This window comes from Lithobates pipiens, unplaced genomic scaffold (genome assembly GCF_037356315.1).
Source record: "Lithobates pipiens isolate NorthernLeopardFrog02 unplaced genomic scaffold, aLitPip1_a1.2 Scaffold_18, whole genome shotgun sequence".
NCBI lineage: Eukaryota > Metazoa > Chordata > Amphibia > Anura > Ranidae > Lithobates > Lithobates pipiens.
The window spans coordinates 293,764,413-293,784,255 of NW_027507758.1; the positions used below are offsets into that span (position 1 = coordinate 293,764,413).

At 41.9% G+C, this 19,843-nt stretch overlaps 1 protein-coding gene across 3 annotated transcripts in view; it reads left to right on the forward strand.

Moving 5' to 3' along the window:
* The window catches only part of AK9 (adenylate kinase 9), a 160,781-nt gene that overhangs the window by 49,669 nt on the left and 91,269 nt on the right, over nucleotides 1-19,843 (forward strand). For 2 of the 3 annotated variants that reach the window (XM_077487133.1, XM_077487132.1), the window contains exons 13-14: nucleotides 6,098-6,242; nucleotides 18,006-18,095. In XM_077487133.1, the coding sequence (XP_077343259.1) occupies nucleotides 6,098-6,242; nucleotides 18,006-18,095 (235 nt within the window). The remainder of the gene's footprint in view (nucleotides 1-6,097; nucleotides 6,243-18,005; nucleotides 18,096-19,843) is intronic. The other variant, XM_077487134.1, reaches the window with a different exon arrangement.

The window sequence follows — 19,843 nt, forward strand, 5'->3', positions numbered from 1 at the left end:
TTGCTCAGGGATCAGATGCTCTGACAGTTCCCTGGGATCAGTACAATCTGATTTATGCTTCCCCCCCGTGCCCCCTTCTGTCGCGGTTCCTGGGAAGAGTCAAGAGGGAAACAAAGTCGGTCCTTTTGGTAGCCCCGGCTTGGCCCAGGCGACCATGGTACGCAGAGATCATGAAGTTGGCCATAGGCAGGTCATGGATCCTCCCTCTCCGACCAGATCTGCTCACACAGGATCCAATCTACTATCCTGCTTTACACAGTCTGAATTTGACCGTTTGGCTGCTGAGGTCCTTTCTACTCTGGTTAATGCCAGAAGGCCAGCCTCCAGGCTTATTTACTACAAAATCTGGAAGGCTTATGTTTCCTGGTGTGAACTCAGGGGATGGCATCCTAGAAAGTATGTCATTAGCAGGATCTTGGCCTTTCTCCAGTCAGGCCTAGAATTGAATTTGGCCGTAAGCACTATCAAGGTGCAGATTTCGGCCTTGTCAGTATTTTTTTCAGAAGCCACTTGCATCGCATTCCCTGGTGCGGGCTTTCATCCAGGGGGCTATGCGGATAAGGCCGCCAGTCAAACCTCCGGTATGCCCATGGGATCTAAATTTGGTTCTCTCGGCTTTGCAGGGGCAACCTTTTGAACCTTTGCATCTGGCTTCATTAGTTCTTTTGACCAAAAAATTGGTTTTCTTGGTAGCCAATTCCACGGCTTGAAGAGTGTCAGAACTAGCAGCTCTCTCCAGCAAAGAGCCGTATCTAATTGTTCATAAGGACCGGATGGTCATGCGCCCCAACAGGTCCTTTCTACCTAAGGTGGTTTCGGGATTTCATTTGAATCAAGATGTAATCCTACCATCCTTTTTTCCGGACCCACAGTCCACAGAAGAAGAATCCTTGCACACTTTGGATGTGGTTAGGGCAGTCAGTATCTATCTTCAAGCAATGGCTCAGATAAGGAAAACTGATTGCTTATTTATTTTGCCGGAAGGCCCTAGGAAGGGCCAGGTGGCATCAAGATCCACTCTCTCAAGGTGGATCAGACAGATTATTTCTCAGGCCTATAGTGTTAGAGGGAAAATCCCTCCTTTTCAAGTGAAAGCGCACTCTACTAGGGCTGTAAGTGCTTCTTGGGCAGTGCATCACCAGGCCTCCCTGGCTCAGATCTGTAAGGCTGCAACTTGGTCATCAGTCCACACATTCACCAGATTCTATCAGGTGGATGTCAGAGGGCAAGAGGATATCGCCTTTGTGTCGCAGTGTACTGCAGGCTGCAGTTTAGGTCCTCTGGCCCATGGCGGTCTATAATTATGATCTGTGTCTCCCTCCCCTCAATCTGAGCATTGCTTTGGGACATCCCACTATGTAATGAGCTCCTGTGTCCCGTGATGTATGATCAAGAAAATAGGATTTTTATATACAGCTTACCTGTAAAATCCTTTTCTGGAGAGTACATCACGGGACACAAGGCTCCCGCCCCTCTTGGGTTTTACGTGGTTTCCTATTGCTTTGCTACAAAACTGAGGTGCCTCCCATATGGGAGGGGTTATATAGGGGAGGAATTCTCCTTAATTGGGGTTAACCAGTGTCCAATCACCAGAGGTGACCTATATAACCCACTATGTAATGAGCTCCCGTGTCCCATGATGTAATCTCAAGAAAAGGATTTTACAGGTAAGCTGTATATAAAAATCCTATTTTCACACTGATGTGCTGAAGTTTACCCACACTGTGGGTGCAGTGCAGTGTACTAGCAGCTTTCCTGTGGGTTTGCTGCGCTTAGCCATATACTATAATATCCTGTGTGTTTGGTGCTCTTTCTGAAAGAGCAAAAAAACTCCTAAATGCAGTTTTGGTGCACCTTTGGAAAGTGCACCACACCTGCAAGATATCTGCAGGATATAATAGACGTCTATAGCAAAGCACAGCTAACCCATGAAAGTCACAGATGCACTGTGCTGCACCCACGATACAGGTAAACTGCAGAACATCAGTGTGAAAGCAGCCTTATAGGGGGCTCAGAACAGTAAGGATTCATTTAAAATTGAATTTTGGGGGTGGTAAAACCCCATAGTTAAGATGTGTTCTTACCACCCCCTCCCCAACCTCACCCCTTTTAGCTGCAGTGGCCAGGGTGTACACATGTCGCAGCCTCAGCAGGAGTTATACACCGTGTTTTGGTTGGTGGGTGTAGCACCTGGCAAGCACGACTCATTCAAATGAATAAAGTCGCTTAGCAAGTATACTGCAACCTTGTTCAGTACAGCAAATGAGGGGTTAAAGCAGGCAGCGTTGTGTTGCTTTCTCACCACCTGCTTTAACCCCTTGGACCCCGCAAAAGCATGCATTCACAGGGCGCTTGCAGAGTGGCTCCATTTACTTGAATGGGTCCCGATTGGCAGGTAGTAGCACCCACCAAAAGCAACAGGCGGTTTAATTCCTGCTGCGGCATATGTAAACCTTTGGCTGCTGCCTCGGCAGCTAAAGGAGGTAGGGATTTGGTGTTGTAAAACCATGAATCCACTACAGGGTTTTATCACACACACACTTTATGTGTGAACGAGTCCCAAGAGTGCCACTTCTGAATGCAGCTAAGGGCTATTTCACAAGTGCAGCAGGCATTGCTACTCCCCTGAAAAGCGATCAGAGTGTGTTTGACAGATGGTGAGGAGGCAATATGTTGCCTCCTCACCACCTGATTTAAAACCATGATTGCCGTGCAATGCACACGATTGTGACACGGTAGTACAGCAATTAGAGGTATAAAACAGGTGTAAGAAGACGACACTGCACGATGATCTTTGACTTATTCCAAGTTGTTCAGGTAGATCTCCACCTCTTTAAGGTTACCTACCGCTGCTTTATAGTATTTCACTTTTCTCCTTCCCTAGCACCTACATACAGTATATATATATATATATATATATATATATATATATATATATATATATATAATTACAATACATTGCAAAATTGTACACGTCATTGCACAATTAATAAGGATATTTAATTGCATATTGCTTATGTATATTTGTGTGTTTACTGTCTAGTATGACTGCCGATTGGTTCTAAGGATACCTTTCCTGGTTTATAAGAGGAATTTGGGTCCAGGTGAGAAGAGAAGGAAAGAACGAAGGAAAAATAAAAGAGGGTGGTTAATGAAGAGGGAGAGAAAGATAGGGGTCTATTCCATTTTTAGAAGATGTCTAAAAAAATCCCTGCAGTACAGTATGTAAGAAATTACGTTGTTTTACTTTCCTCAAGTAAATAAATTGTGTAATGCAGGCCATACACGGTCGAATTTCGAACGAATTTTCTTCTCAAAATCAGAAAATTCGTTTTTTTTGTGATCCGATGATGCCACCATTGATTTTCGAAATTCGGCCGACCTAGCCTTCAATTTCACCTCATGTTGCTACAGAAAAGAATTTTCTTGGCTGGGAATCTTCTTTTCTCTCTGTAAATTTTCTTTTCTCTCCGTACATTTTCTTTTATCTCCGTACATTTTCTTTTCTTATTACGTTTCTCGCACGATTCTCCCATCATTGATTAGAAAATCGTTTGTTTTTCTAAAAATTTCCAACATGTCCGATTCCTCAAATTTTATTTCTGAACGAAAATCGGCTGTTGCTGCAGCCCACTAATGGTGCGAAATTCATACGAAAATTCTTAGATACGATTTTCGAAAGAAAATTCTTTCGAAATTCGAACCGTGTATGGCCGGCATAAGATTTAGGGATTGATTCCATTTTTTAGAAGATGTCTAAACAATCCCTGCAGTGATTTATTTTCCTCCAGTAATTCAATTGTGTAAGATTATGTTCTGTAGATGGCCTTTCCAGGTCTTTTTTTAAGGAAATAAAATGTTCCAAACTCAGGCTGGGTATCCCTGCATCCAATTCGCATGACAGGAGGGTGTGACCAGCTCTCAATAGAGACGGTTCACACATCTCCGTTGCAGATGTGGAGCGGCTTGCATAGGAACGCTGTGCGTCTTTTGCTCTGTTTCAGGGCAGAAGTCAGGCACAAATTCGGCCCTGATTCGTCCCTGAAATGGAGAACAGGGATGCGCCAGACTCCTGCTGCGAGCTGCATCTGTCAGAGATGTGAACCCAGCCTAAATGTTGACTTTTCTAATCACCTTTTAAGGATTTTGTCAGTGAAACCTATCTATAAATAGATTCTTTAGCCCCCCCAAGAAAAAATGAAACGTCAGCAGCTACAAATGCTGTAGCTGCTGACTTTTAATAAAAGTACACTTACCTCTTGGAGTGTCCAGTGCTGTCCAAATTCCCCAGCGCTGCAATGCTGACTGTGACACCTTCACAGCCAGTTCCCCACTGCGCATTGCGTGAGCCGCATTGAGCCCTGTAAAGGGTCCCACAGCCTCCCGGGACATTCGACATGTCCCAAGAGGCTACAGGCAATAGGGGGGGAACTCACGTTTGGATTGCCTAGGCAATCCCAGTGGGAGTGGGTACCCGAGATATCGTTTTTCAAAACCAGGTACCCAATCCACTAGCCCCTCCGTGAGCCACACTGAGCCCTGTAAAGGGTCTCGTGGCCTCCCAGGTCATGTGACATGTCCCAAGAGGCTACGGACAGTGGGGGCGGAGAACTTACACTTGGATTGCTTAGGCGATCCCAGTGGGAGTGGGTACCTGGGATATGATTTCCAAAACCAGGTACCCAATCCTCCCCGCCCCCCCCCCCCCCCCACACACACACACACACAAAAAAGTAAAAAAAAGTGTCCAAAATTTGGAGAGGAGAAGGGGAGGAGGCAGAGAAGTGGAACTTCCCTTTAAGATAGAGATCCTGCTGTAATTAGTTCCTATAAGGGGATGTTTTTTAAGGGATAAAAGTTCAGCTTCTGACATCCATGGGGCTTCTGTAAGGGCAAAGGGGGATAGGTTATATTCCAATACTACTATCCACTGTTTAGTTTCATTTTATCTACACCAGTCAATAAGCCTGTCTAAGTATGTCACTTTATGATAAAATATTGGGTCTAAGAGCCCATTCTACCTTTTTTTTTCCCATTGGTTCACCCATTTTGCCTTTTAACTTAGAAAGAAATATGATATTTTCACTGAGTCTGAGGGCTTCATTATTCCACATAAATTTAGGAAATTCTGTTCGGAACAGTTACGAGGTAGTGTCTGTAAAGCCCCATACACACGGTCGGACTTGTACAAACTTTTCCGTGGACTTTTGTACAAAGTGTGTTGTCCACAAGTTTGTATTGCATACACACGGTCGGACTTTTTGACAACAAACACGAACGTAATGACGTCACAACGTACTGACGCCGCTTCAAAAGAGGACGTTCAATGACTCCAGCGCCACCTTTGGTCAACTTCTGTATTGTAGTCTGATCGTTTGCAATGGTTCTGAGCATGCGTGTTTGTACCTTGTACAAAAGTCCGATGCTTTTGCGTACACACGGTAGGACTTTGCTCCATCGGACTTCTGTTGTCAAAAAGTTTGTCCGTTCGCAGAGCCAACAAAAGTCCGATGAAAACAGAAAAAGTTTGTCCGATGGAGCGTACACACAGTCGGATGTTGCTCCAAAACAGCTAATTTGCATGTTTGTTGTCAAAAAGTCCGACCGTGTGTACGGGCCTTAAGAGGTGAAGTGACCTATCCATGATGTTAATTTAATATAATACATCTACCAAACCATGTGAATGTTGGTTGTTTTCAGTATTGTGAATCCTTCCAGACTGATTAAAGTAATGGAAGAAAATATAATTCCATTACATGTGTTAGGTCTGCTGGGATATGGTTTCCAAAGTATTTAATGGCGTTAGGAGCTCATTTAAATGGAAATGGCGTTTCATTATAATTATCAGTGTCTTTGAGAAAAAAACATTGAGAGCCTTCTGATTTTTGTAGGTGTATTTTGTAGTTTGACAGTTGGACAAATTCTTTGATTTCCTTCAAGAGATTTGAAAAAGGGTAATTATAGGTTTCGTCATGTAGAAAAGTAAATCAACCGCATATGCAGCAACTTCATTATATATATATATATATATATATATATATATATATATATATATATATATATATATTTATTTTTAAACCAAACATACATCTTCTAGGTCTTTGACATGTCTGTGCTGATTTTACCACATGTTGAGGAAGCAAAACAAAGTGCTCTTGCAAAAGCCCATGAAGAAGCTACTGAGAAAGCTATAGAAGCTGTGAAATTCAAGCTGCAGCAAGAGAAATTGCTTAAAGAACAAGGTATGTGCATTGAAATGACTTGTGATCTATAGGACACCACTGTGCTTCTGAAAGGGGTTTACATTTTTTCTTCACGGGAATTGACACTTTATTTATTTGGAAGAATCTGTAGGTGTTCAGTTTTCTTTATTCAAGAGTGTATAGCAGAGCCATCTATATACAGCAATAATTTATAGAAATCCAGCTGAAGACCCCCATATGTTGCCAACATCCCAATTTGAATAATATTAGAAAAGAAGTACCCCCCAATGAATACTAAGGGACTTTAGAGGTGACTGATCAACAATTAATGAAAAAATCATAGAAATTTATTAATATAAAATTGTATAAAAAAAATACACATGGTGCATATGACACCATACAGGATTGCATATACAACATAAACAGAGTCATGTAATATAAAAATACAAATCATTCAATACTGAGTCCAACGCCTCCAACACGTATGTAGAGACCTTTTTTCAGGGGCATTTCGTACAGAGTAGTGCTGTTGTATTGATATTCTATAATGAGATATAGTTGCACAACAAAATCATATCACAGTAACAGGAATGAGCATCGTTGAAGCCAAGTAAAATCAAACATACCAGTCAAAGTTGAAAGAATGCAAAAGAGAGAGGAAAAAAATACCACAATGGGTATGGCCAAGCATGAATACACGTACGGCTGGTGCAGAGGGTCGGGATGGATGTAAAACATAAGAAAGTATTATTCCTCCAGATGACAGGGGAAGCGTTTAGCAGGGATGGTAGGCAGCAGAAAACCGCTATTTCACCCAGCATGTAAACCCGACCAATACAATGCTGCTGTATGGTAATATCTGCCAAAACCCCTAGAGGAGAGCAGGGACCCTAAGAGAAAACAGCTATATTCAATAAATCAATAAAATGCCTGCAAGCATATAATGAGCCAAAATTCACAAGGGAAGATGTTTACTGTTCAGTATTAACCACTTGCTTACTGGGCACTTAAACACCTCTTCCTGCCCAGACCAATTTTCAGCTTTCGGTGCTCTCACACTTTGAATGACAATTACTCAGTCATGCAACACTGTACCCAAATGATTTTTTTGTCCTTTTTTTCCCACAAATAGAGCTTTCTTTTGGTGGTATTTGATCACCTCTGGGGTTTTTATTTTTTGCGCTATAAATGAAAAAAGACCGAAAATTTTGAAAAAAAACGCATATTTCTTTGTTTCTGTGACAGAATTATGCAAATTATTAATTTTTCTTCATAAATTTTGGCCACAATTTATACTGCTACATATCTTTGGTAAAAATAACCCAAATTAGTTGATATTATTTGGTCTTTGTGAAAGTTAGAGAGTCTACAAGCTGTGGTGCGAATCGCACAAAATTGATCACATCTGATGTACTGGTGGACTATCTCGCTTCTTGTGACCCGAACAAGTCAGGAAAGTACAAATACCCCCCAAATGACCCCTTTTTGGAAAGTAGACATTCCAAGGTATTTAGTAAGAGGCATAGTGAGCTTTTTGATGTTGTCATTTTTTCCCACAATTCTTTGCAAAAATAAGATTTTTCATTTTTTTTTTCTCCACAAAATTGTCATTGTAATAGGTTATTTCTCTCACGTGGCATGTGTATACCACAAATGACACCCCCCAAAAAATTCTGCTACTCCTCCTGAGTATTACAATACCACATGTGTGGGACTTTTTCACAGCCTGGCCACATAGAGAGGCCCAACATGCAGGTAGCGCCATCATGTGTTCTAGGAACATAAATTACACATCTAACTTGTTGACTATTTATTACACTTTTGAAGCACCAGGACAATGACACGTGGCACTGATGACAGATGGCACTGATACGTGGCAATGATGACACTTATACGTGGCACTGATGACACGTGGCACTGATGACAGATGGCACTAATATGTGGCACTGATGACAGATGGCACTAATATGTGGCACTGATGACACGTGGCACTGATGACACGTGGCACTAATACGTGGCACTGAAGACACGTGGCACTAATACGTGGCACTGATGACAGGTGGCACTAATACATGGCACTAATACGTGCCACCGATGACAGATGGCACTAATACATGGCACCGATGAAGCAGGACACTGATGACAGATGGCACTGATAAGTGGCATTGATGACACGTGACACTGACAACAGATGGCACGTGACACTGACAGGTGGCACTGATGACAAATGGCACTGATACGTGGCACTGATGACAGATGGCACTAATACGTGGCACTGATGACAGATGGCACTATGTGGCACTGATGACACATGGCACTGATGACAGATGGCACTTATACGTGGCACTGATGACAGATGGCACTGGGGACAAATGGCACTGACAACAGGTGGCACTGGGGGCAGGTGGCACTGGGGGCAGGTAGCACTGGGGGCAGGTAGCACTGGGGTGGATGGCACTGGGGGCAGGTAGCACTGGGGTGGATGGCACTGGGGGCAGGTAGCACTGGGGTGGATGGCACTGGGGTGGATGGCACTGGGGCGGATGGCACTGGGGCGGATGGCACTGCTGGGGGCGGATGGCACTGCTGGGGGAGGATGGCACTGCTGGGGGAGGATGGCACTTTTTTTTTTTTTTTCTTTTACTCGAGGCAGAACGGCTGCCGCTGCAGCCGTTCATCTCTCCCCTCTCACACTGTCTGTGTGAGGAGGGAGAGCGGCGCTGAGAGATGATCTCATATGTTTACATATGAGATCATCTCCCATTGGACACGCTGTAAACGGCCGCTGTGGTTGGCCATTTACAGCGATCTGTGTTTGCCTGTCCCCGGGGGACACGGCGAACACAGAACTTCCGCAAAGCGCGCCCGCGGCGCCGCGCATTGCGGAAGTAAACATCAGGACGTCCAGGGACGACCACCCGGACGAACGCGCCTGCTCTACGGCCGTCATTCAGCTATAGGGCGGGCGCGAGGTGGTTAATAATAATGATTACAAGCATCATAGACAATTAGATTAGATGAAGGTAGATGACTATGGCTAACATATATAGTACACAAAAGATCACAGCAAGGATAATAATTCTTCTCAAAGTGGATAGACATTGCTCCAAGTATAGCAACTAATTCTGCTTGGAATGTAAAAATACATCTAGTGGCTATAGGAGACATGTACAGTATCTCACAAAAGTGAGTACACCCCTCATATTTTTTTAAATATTTTATTCTATCTTTTCATGTGACAACACTGAAGAAATGACACTTTGCTACAATGTAAAGTAGTGAGTGTACAGCTTGTATAACAGTGTACATTTGCTGTCTCCTCAAAATAACTCAACACACAGCCATTAATGTCTAAACCTCTGGCAACAAAAGTGAGTACACCCCTAAGTGAAAATGTCCAAATTGGGCCCAAAGTGTCAATATTTTGTGTGACCACCATTATTTTCCAGCACTGCCTTAACCCTCTTGGGCATGGAGCTCACCAAAGCTTCATGGGTTGCCACTGGAGTCCTCTTCCACTCCTCCATTATGACATCACAGAGCTGGTGGATGTTAGAGACCTTGTGCTCCTCCACCTTCTGTTTGAAGATGCCCCACAGATGCTCAATAGGGTTTAGGTCTTGAAATATGCTTGGCCAGTCCATCACCTTTACCCTCAGCTTCTTTAGCAAGGCAGTGGTTGTCTTGGAGGTGTGTTTGGGGTCGTTATCATGTTGGAATACTGCCCTAAGGCTCAGTCTCTGAAGGGAGGAGATCATGCTCTGCTTCAGTATGTCACAGTACATGTTGGCATTCATGGTTGTGTGTGGGCTTCATCTGACTTTTTTTTTGAAAATTCTGACGGACCTAGAAATAGAACATGTTTTAAATCTTTCTGAAGGAATGAATTCCTATCGGGAAAACCGTTTGTCTGTATGGTGTTCCGACAGACCAAAAACGACGCATTGGGCAGCTATTGGCTACTGGCTATTGAACTTCCTTTTTCTAGTCCCATCGTACTTGTTGTACATCACCGCATTCTAGAGGATCGGACTTTGTTGTGATCGTGTGTAGGCAAGACAGTTTCAGCGGAACTTCGTCAGAAAAACTGTCAGCGTTTATTCTGAGGGAAAAACCAGTAATGTGTATGAGGCATTAGGAAAGAATCCCAGGTCTTTTTTAATCCCCCTGGCGGTATTCCCGAGTCTGGCTCGAGGTGAAAATTCAGAACCATTAGCGGTAACCCCGAGCCAGACTCAGGATTGCATTGCAGTGTGCTTACCTTATCCCCTGGATCCTGCGATGTCTCCCCGCAGTGCGAGCGGTTCGTCCTCCGCTCGATCTATCACGGAGCTGAGCTCCATTCCCTGCGAGCGTTGCGACGCACGGGGGCGGAGAATGGTGCCAAATTCAAAAAGTGAAACACACACATTACATACAGTATAATGTAATGTTACAGATTACATTACAGTATGAAATTATTTCACATCCCTTTTGTCCCTAGTGGTCTGTCCAGTGCCCTGCATGTAGTTTTATATTATAAAAACTGTTCTTTCTGCCTGGAAATTGTCCATAGCAACCAAAACTGTCCCTTTACATCAAAAGTGGTTTTAGACCAGCTAGAAAACAGCGATAATAAATTAGAATCACTCGCAGAATTGAGAGATAGTGATTTATGGGGAGATCCACCATCAAACACTGAAAAGAAATGACAGTGACAATTCTGCAACTGAGCAAATTTCACTGTTTTTGATTTGATTACATTATTCAATAATTGTTATTATTATTATTTGGTATAGTTATTTATTATATTTATATTTATTTATGATTTTGTTTTTCAAATTTTATCATATCCGGGATGTCTACTAGACTCTGGTTTGGACAGATTTAAGTAAGTTTTTCCTAAGAATTACAGGCCTACAATATAAAACGCCAAATTTCCATGCAAAATAATTGTACCACTTTCAGCACCTAAAATCCGTCATAATCATACCGCCAGGGAGGTTAAAGCAATCTACTGAGCTGGCCAGAACCACCTCTGGAGGGAGTCTATTCCACATTTTCACAGCTCTTATTGTGAAGAAACCTTTCCGTATTTGGAGATTAAATCTTTTTTCCTCTAGACGAAAAGAGTGCCCCCTTATCCTCTGTGATGACCTTAAAGTGAATAACTCAACACCAAGTTCACAATATGGACCATTTATGTATTTGTACATGTTGATCATATCCCCCCTTAATCTCCTCTTTTCAAGAGGGAATAGATTTAGTTCTTCTAATCTTTCCTCATAGCTGAGCTCCTCCATGCCTCTTATCAGTTTGGTTGCCCTTCTCTGTGCTTTCTCCAGTTCCCCGATATCCTTTTTGAGAATTGGTGGCCAAAACTGAACTGCATATTCCAGATGCATTCTTACTAATGATTTGAACAGGGGCAAAATTATATCTCTCTCTCTGGAGTCTATACCTCTCTTAACCACTTAATGACCGCCGCATGCCATTGTACGTCATCACAATGGCATGTACAAGCACGTACATGTATGTGCTTGCCTTCCAGCGGGTGGGGGGTCCGATCGGACCCCCTCCCGTTGGATGCGGCGGTCCGGTTCGCTATAGGAGCGATCTGGGATGAGGGGATGGCCGTTGGTTTCTGGCCATCCCCTCTCGATCGCTCCTGGCGAATGAGAAGCTTCCTCCCACTGTGTATTGTATACACAGGCAGGGAGGAAGTGATGTCATTCTCCTCGGGGCGGTCTTATTGACCGGACTACGAGGAGAGGACACAGTAAGTCTGCACCAAACACTACACTGACACTAACTAAAACACAGGCACACAACAAGGTAGCTAGTTATTTTTTTAGGTTCACCGCCAGGTTTTTATAGCGCTAGGTACCCCGATATACTACCCAATAATGGTTTTAACCCCCTGATTGCCCCTAATTAATCCTTTCACCCCCTTTTGCCAGTGTCACTAAGCGATCAATTTTCTGATCGCTGCATTAGTGTCGCTAATGTCGCTAGGTAGCTGGTTATTTTTTTAGGTTCACCGCCAGGTTTTTATAGCGCTAGGTACCCTGATATACTACCCAATAACGGTTTTAACCCCCTGATTGCCCCTAGTTAACCCTTTCACCCCCTTTTGCCAGTGTCACTAAGCGATAATTTTTCTGATCGCTGCATTAGTGTCGCTAGGTAGCTAGTTATTTTTTTAGGTTCACCGCCAGGTTTTTATAGCGCTAGGTACCCCGATATACTACCCGATAATGGTTTTAACCCCCTGATTGCCCCCAGTTAACCCTTTCACCCCCTTTTGCCAGTGTCACTAAGCGATCATTTTTCTGATCGCTGCATTAGTGTCGCTAGTGTCGCTAGGTAGCTAGTTATTTTTTTAGGTTCACCACCAGGTTTTTATAGCGCTAGGTACCCCGATATACTACCCAGTAATGGTTTTAACCCCCTGATTGCCCCTAGTTAACCCTTTCACCCCTTTTGCCAGTGTCACTAAGCGATCATTTTTCTGATCGCTGCATTAGTGTCACTAGTGTCGCTAGGTAGCTAGTTATTTTTTTAGGTTCACCGCCAGGTTTTTATAGCGCTAGGTACCCCCATATACTACCCAATAATGGTTTTAACCCCCTGATTGCCCTAGTTAAACCTTTCACCAGCGATCACCGTATAAGTGTCACTTCTGACGCTGGTTAGCCAGTTAGTAATTTAGGTTCCCCGTCAGGTTTTTATATAGCGTCAGGGACCCCCATATACTACCTAATAAAAATTTGAACCCCCTAGTTAACCCTTTCACCAGTGATCACCGTATAAGTGTTACGGGTGACTCTGGTTAGTTCGTTTGCTTTTTATAGCATCAGGGCACCCACCATTTATTACCCAATAAAGGTTTAACCCCCTGATCACCCGGCAGGTGATATCAATTAGGTTTTAGGGTCGGGTCTGTGTCGCCCCAGGCAGCGCTAGGTTAGTGCCAGTACCGCTAACACCCACGTGCAAAGCATACCCCTCCCGTAGTGGTATAGAATCTGAACAGATCAATATCTGATCTGATCAGATCTATACTAGCGTCCCCAGCAGTTTAGGGTTCCAAAAAACCGCATTGTTAGCGGGATCAGCCCAGATACCTGCTAGCACCTGCGTTTTGCCCCTCCGCCCAGCCCACCCAAGTGCAGTATCGATCGATCACTGTCACTTACAAAACACTAAATACATAACTACAGCGATCACAGAGTCAGGCCTGATCCCTGCGATCGCTAACAGTTTTTTTTGGTAGCGTTTTATATTTAAATCCGGAAGGCAGTGCTTGGTTTTCCAGTACGTGGCTAGGCTCCCAAAAAGTCCCCCACATGTGGTATCCCCGTACTCAGGAGAAGCAGCAGAATTTATTTTGGGGTGTAATTTGACTTATGCCCATAGCATGTGTGAGCAATATATCATTTAGTGACAACTTTGTCTAAAAAAAAAAATTGTAATATTCCTGCAACTTGTGGCAAATAAAATATTTCATGGACTCAACATGCCTCTCAGTAAATATCTTGGGGTGTCTACTTTCCAAAATGGGGTCATTTGGGGGGGTTTTGTGCTATTTTGGCATTCTATGGCCTTCGAAACTGTGATAGGTAGTGAGGAGTGAAATCAAAAATTTGCACCCTTAGAAACCCTGAAGGCAGTGATTGGTTGGTTTTCGGGGTGCCGTACGCAGCTAGACTCCCAAAAAGTCCCACATATGTGGTATCCCCGTACTCAGGAGAAGCAGCAGAATATATTTTGGGGTGCAATTCCACATATAACTATGGCATGTGTGAGCAATATATCATTTAGTGACAACTTTTTGTAAAAAATTTTTTTTTTTTGTGTCATTATTCAATCACTTGGGACAAAAAAAATATATTCAATGGGCTCAACATGCCCCTCAGAAATTTCCTTAGGGTGTCTACTTTCCAAAATGGGGTCATTTGGGGGGGTTTTGTGTTATTTTGGCATTTTATGGCCTTCGAAACTGTGATAGGAAGTGAGGAGTGAAATCAAAAATTTGCACCCTTAGAAATCCTGAAGGCAGTGATTGGTTTTCGGGGTGCCGTACGCGGCTAGACTCCCAAAAAGTCCCACATATGTGGTATCCCCGTACTCAGGAGAAGCAGCAGAATATATTTTGGGGTGCAATTCCACATATAACTATGGCATGTGTGAGCAATATATCATTTAGTGACAACTTTTTGTAAACTTTTTTTTTTTTTTTTGTGTCATTATTCAATCACTTGGGACAAAAAAAAAAAAAAATATTCAATGGGCTCAACATGCCTCTCAGAAATTTCCTTGGGGTGTCTACTTTCCAAAATGGGGTCATTTGGGGGGGGGGGGTTGTACTGCCCTGCCATTTTAGCACCTCAAGAAATGAGATAGGCAGTCATAAATTAAAAGCTGTGTAAATTCCAGAAAATGTACTCTAGTTTGTAGACGCTATAACTTTTGCGCAAACCAAAAAATATACGCTTATTGACATTTTTTTTACTAAAGACATGTGGCTGAATACATTTTGCCCTAAATGTATGACTAAAATTGAGTTTATTTGATTTTTCTTATAACAAAAAGTAGAAAATATCATTTTTTCTCAAAATTTTTGGTCTTTTTCCATTTATATCGCAAAAAAAAAAAAATCGCAGAGGCAATCAAATACCACCAAAAGAAAGCTCTATTTGTGGGAAGAAAAGGACGCAAATTTCGTTTGGGTACAACATTGCATGACCGCGCAATTACCAGTTAAAGCAGTGCAGTGCAAAATTGTAAAAAGACCTCTGGTCCTTAGGCTGTTAATTGGTCCGGGGCTGAAGTGGTTAATACAAGAAAGGATTTTGCTTGCTTTGGAAACCGCAGCTTGGCAATGCGTGCTATTATTGAGCGTATGATCTACCAAAACCCCCAGACCCTTCTCCACCATTTATTCCCCCAGTTGTACTGCCCCTAGTATGTATGATGCATGCATATTCTTAGCCCCCAAATGCATAACTTTACATTTATCAACATTAAACCTCCTTTGCCACTTATTTGCCAATTAGTGCATTGAGGTTGGTTTGTAAATTGGAGACATCCTGTAAGGACTTTATTCCACTGCATAGCTTAGTGTCATCTGCAAAGACAGAAATGTTACTTTTAATCCCAGACCCTATATAGTTTATAAAGATATTAAAAAGTTAGGGTCCTAACACTGATCCTTGGGGTACACCACTGATAACTTTAGACCATTCAGAGTCATTAATCACTACTCTCTGAATACTGTCTTTTAGACAGTTTTCTATCCATTTACAAATTGATCTTTCCAAGCCTATAGACTTTATCTTACACATGAGCAGTGTGTGAGGAACTATGTCAAACACTTTTGCAAAGTCCAAGTATACCATGTCCACTGCCACCCCTCTGTCCAAGGTTTTACTTACCTCCTGCTGCTTACCTCCTCCTATTTCTAGAGTTGTTTTTTTATTATTTGTGAGGGTACATGTGATCAGCACAGGGCCTATTAGCACTGTTCAGATAGAGGGTCAAGGGTCAAACAGCCTCATAGGACAGTCCGAGGAGAATGAAAGCTCCTCCTACAAGCTTTAACCAGAGCTCGGCTGGACACTGATAAGTCACAGGACTGCTATATACTGCTGATGATAAAAGGTATTTAACTGTTTATATTTACTAAAATTATTGCATTTCCACATTTTGTGTACTGTGGGAGACCAGATATAGTGAATGTAGGGTCCTGGGTTTAGTAATGCTTTAACTCACAGAAGGATCTTCTATTGCTCTTAGCCTCCTCCAAATTTCCAAATGCCTTTTGTGTTTTTTTTGTGTTGTGATCCAACCTTCTGTTAAAGGATGGCTACATTCCTACATACAGTGGGACCATGGAAAACAAATGTAGCTTCTGAGATGGACTAACGATTATGGACTATGAGATTTGTAGTGTTCATAGAACAATGAACATAACTGCAACTGTCATGCGCTGAGTGTTCTAAACATACATAAATTAGGGTTAAATACAAGAAGTTCAGGAGATCATGGAGGACATTATACAGAGGGAGAAAACACAGTAAGAAATAATTTTATCCAAAAGAGATTATAGAGTCATTAAGTATAAGAATATCATTTAGTGTTACTTTAATATCATCATTACATGTACCTGTATTTACCACACACAGTTTCGGTATAGTTTTTTTTTTTTTTTTTTATTGTTTATTTATAAAGTTTTTTCCAAAAAAAGAAAAAGGTACAATACAGTATAAAGAAAAAGCATTTCAACTTTCGATAATACAAAGCCATGTATATAGAAACGTACAAAATCGAGCGTACATACAGGCATGTTCATAAAGTAAGCATCTTCCGACCATGGATCATTCAAGTGCAATTAGCATACCATATCATGTGGTAAATGAAAGCGGAAGAGGATATATAGTTACGTATAACAACAATACAGGAAAAAAAAAAAAAGAAAGAAAAAGATAGCAGGATACAACTTAATCAGACGTTTGCATCCTGGGAATCAGGAGGTTTAAGGGTTAGCAGACTCAAGGGGGAACTCAGAGTCGTCCCATTTCTTCCATATTTTATAAAAAGAGGGTAGTGTATCTTCCGTTTTAGCAGTCAAGTGTTCCATCCTACGTATATCTGCCATTATGGAAAGAAAAAGATGGAATGTGGGGGGAGTGGTGGATAGCCAATGTCTAGGAATTGCTCTCTTAGCGGCCAGAAGGATAAAGGACATCAGGTTGCGCGAGGGTTTAGACAGTCTCGGTAAAGGAAGGCCTAGAAGGAAGTGCATGGGATTCAGAGGGATAGGTGACATTAGTACCTTTTGTAAAAGATCCTGAATTTTAGTCCAATAAGGGCTAATAAAGGGGCATTCCCAAAATATATGGAAATGAGAACCTACAGACTCGCCGCATCTCCAGCAAATATTGGAGATGGCTGGGTTGCGAGCATGCAGCAAGTCCGGGGTCCTGTACCAAAACATCAAGATCTTGTTTCGGTATAGTTTTTGTGACAATGATTCTTTAATTTCAATTAATCAAACCACTTTTCATTATAACAAAGCATTTACTAATTGGGGGAAACATATAATACTGTATACTGAATTTACTGGTATAATAAAACATCTAGATTTGCAAGTTTAGTAACTCCTATGCTTATGTTCCCTGACTATTGTGTTGTGCATGATGACGCATCAATCATACTTTCTTTATTAATCCACCCGCTGCAAACAGCAAGATATTATGTTATGCCTATTTTTATGAACCCTACAAAAGTACAGTATATGAGTATGTAGCCAATCAACTTGAAAGGAACTATTTATATCTAGCACAAGACAGGATTGCTTTGGAAAGAGGAAATTAATAGCCCACATTCCAGCTAATTCTGGTAAAATTGCCTGGTAATGAATATTAGTTTAGTCCAAAAAAAAGGCTGTTAATATTTTGCGCACAACAGATACACTTCAGGTAATTATAAAATATGGCCCTGGTCGTAATGTATTTTCTCCAGCTAATATTAATAAAGAAAGTCTAGACTACAGCCAGTATTTGTAAATGTTCTCTCTTTACAATTACTAAGTCATTTCAAATCGACGACTTTCTCTAGAATCTTTCGTTACCTAAGGTATCTAATAACCATAATTCGACTTGGGTAGTACTATTTACAAGCCGGGCCTTCAAAAAGTTATAAAACCACTATGAATGTATTAGTCTGGCAAATCAATTGAAGTAGCCAATGGCTAACATGGTACAACATTCTGCTGCTACTAAAAAAATAACACTTGATATTTAATGACTCCTATAATAGCAATGGCAGAGGTTCACCAAGACATAGACATAGAAGTAGGAGCAGACGATATTTCCTCAGCTCAGACAGATGAAGAGCACAGTGTAAAAGGTAAGTGATTCTTAAAGCATAAACAAGATTTTTTGACTGATTTATCAACAACAGTAGGTGATCAGGCCAAGCCACTTATCAGATATCAAAGATCCCCAAATTACAGAGTGGTCATAAATGCTCAAAAGATTTAGTATGCAGATCTCCCAATCACTCCATATGTGGATGGGGCCTGAACCCCAGAAGAACTAGGCGCGCTCCCTCTACCTCCCGCATTTGAAACGCAAGCTTATTTCCTGTTTTCTGCTGGAATTTATAGCATGCTGCTGTCTTGCCGCCACACACTTCAATATTCATGTGAGTTTAAATTTTTTAATAAAATTTGGTTTTAACTTATTTCACTATGGAGGCTTCTCTGTTTTATGAGGATATGTCCATTATATCCCTATTGATTCATGTTGGCCATTTGGTGGCTAATTGAGTCCTGGAATATCGGTAACATCGGAGTGATTGGGAGATCTGCATATTATATGTTTTGGGTGTTTATGACCATGCTATAATTTGAGGGTCTCTGATATCTGGTAAATGGCTTGGCTTGAACACCTGGGTGCCTTGTGGTGTCTTCTATTACATCTAAAGCTGGCGTCAGGCTCCTTTGTTTCACCCTTATATGGAGCCACTAGTTTGAATTATGATCGTATTACAGTATTTATGGACTCGTTATAAATTTTTAGCGCTGCATACTTAGATTTTTTCATTATTGTAGTTCAAGATCAAATTAACTTTTTTTCCTGGCTGCTATTATTGATTATGTACTGTAGTGCATGTCAGTTTTGTAACCTATCTTTTCCAAGAGTAGATACGCTTTTTAGTTTTTTTTTAACAAAGACATGTTCCCTAGAGAATTAAACAATAAGGCTGAATTCGCACAGGCGTTTACCACAGTGTAAATCCAAGGGCAAGATTTTACTGATACCTGTGGCTGGAATTAACAGCTGTGCCTCCAAGCCTGTACAGTGCAATGACAAGCTGTCAGCCACCGCAGCGATTCGTGCCTGTTTGCACAGACAGTGATTGTCTATGCAGCTGGATGCACACAGAGCGCAGGAATCAATAGATTTTTGCCACTGGGATTTGCATCATGATTAATCGCCTGTGCAAACACAACCTATTGCCCCGTACACACGATCGGAAATCCCACCAGCAAAAGTCCGATGAGAGCTTTTGGTCAGAAATTCCTTCCATGTGCATGCTCCATCTGACATTTTCTGGTGGAATTTCTGCCAGCAAAAGATTGAGAGCAGGTTCTCTATTTTTCAGACGGAAAAAGTTCCGATCGTAAATTCCGATCGTCTGCTGAAATTCCGTCACGCAAAATTCCTACGCATGCTCGGAAACAATTCGATGCATGCTTGGAAGCATTGAGCTTCATTTTCTCGGCTCGTCGTAGTGTATTATATCACTGTGTTCTTGACGGTCAAAAGAGAACTTTTTTGGGACCGTGTGTATGCAAGCCAAGCTTGAGTTGAATTCCGTCTGAAAAACCATCCAAGATTTTTCCGAAGAAAACTCAGATCCTGTGTACGCAGCATATGTCTTGAGATACATACATGGAAAACAGGCTACATACAGGGTCATTTTGTTTTTCATCTAGGTATTGTTGTACTGCACCTTCTACTTCACTCTCTTTTGTCTGTAATCCTGCAATCTTGTAACACAGTAGCTTGGGATACTGGAGTACTCAATACAAACCACAAACAATAGTTTTTTGTGTGTCGTGTTCACATTACAACACAGTGTTTCTCAGA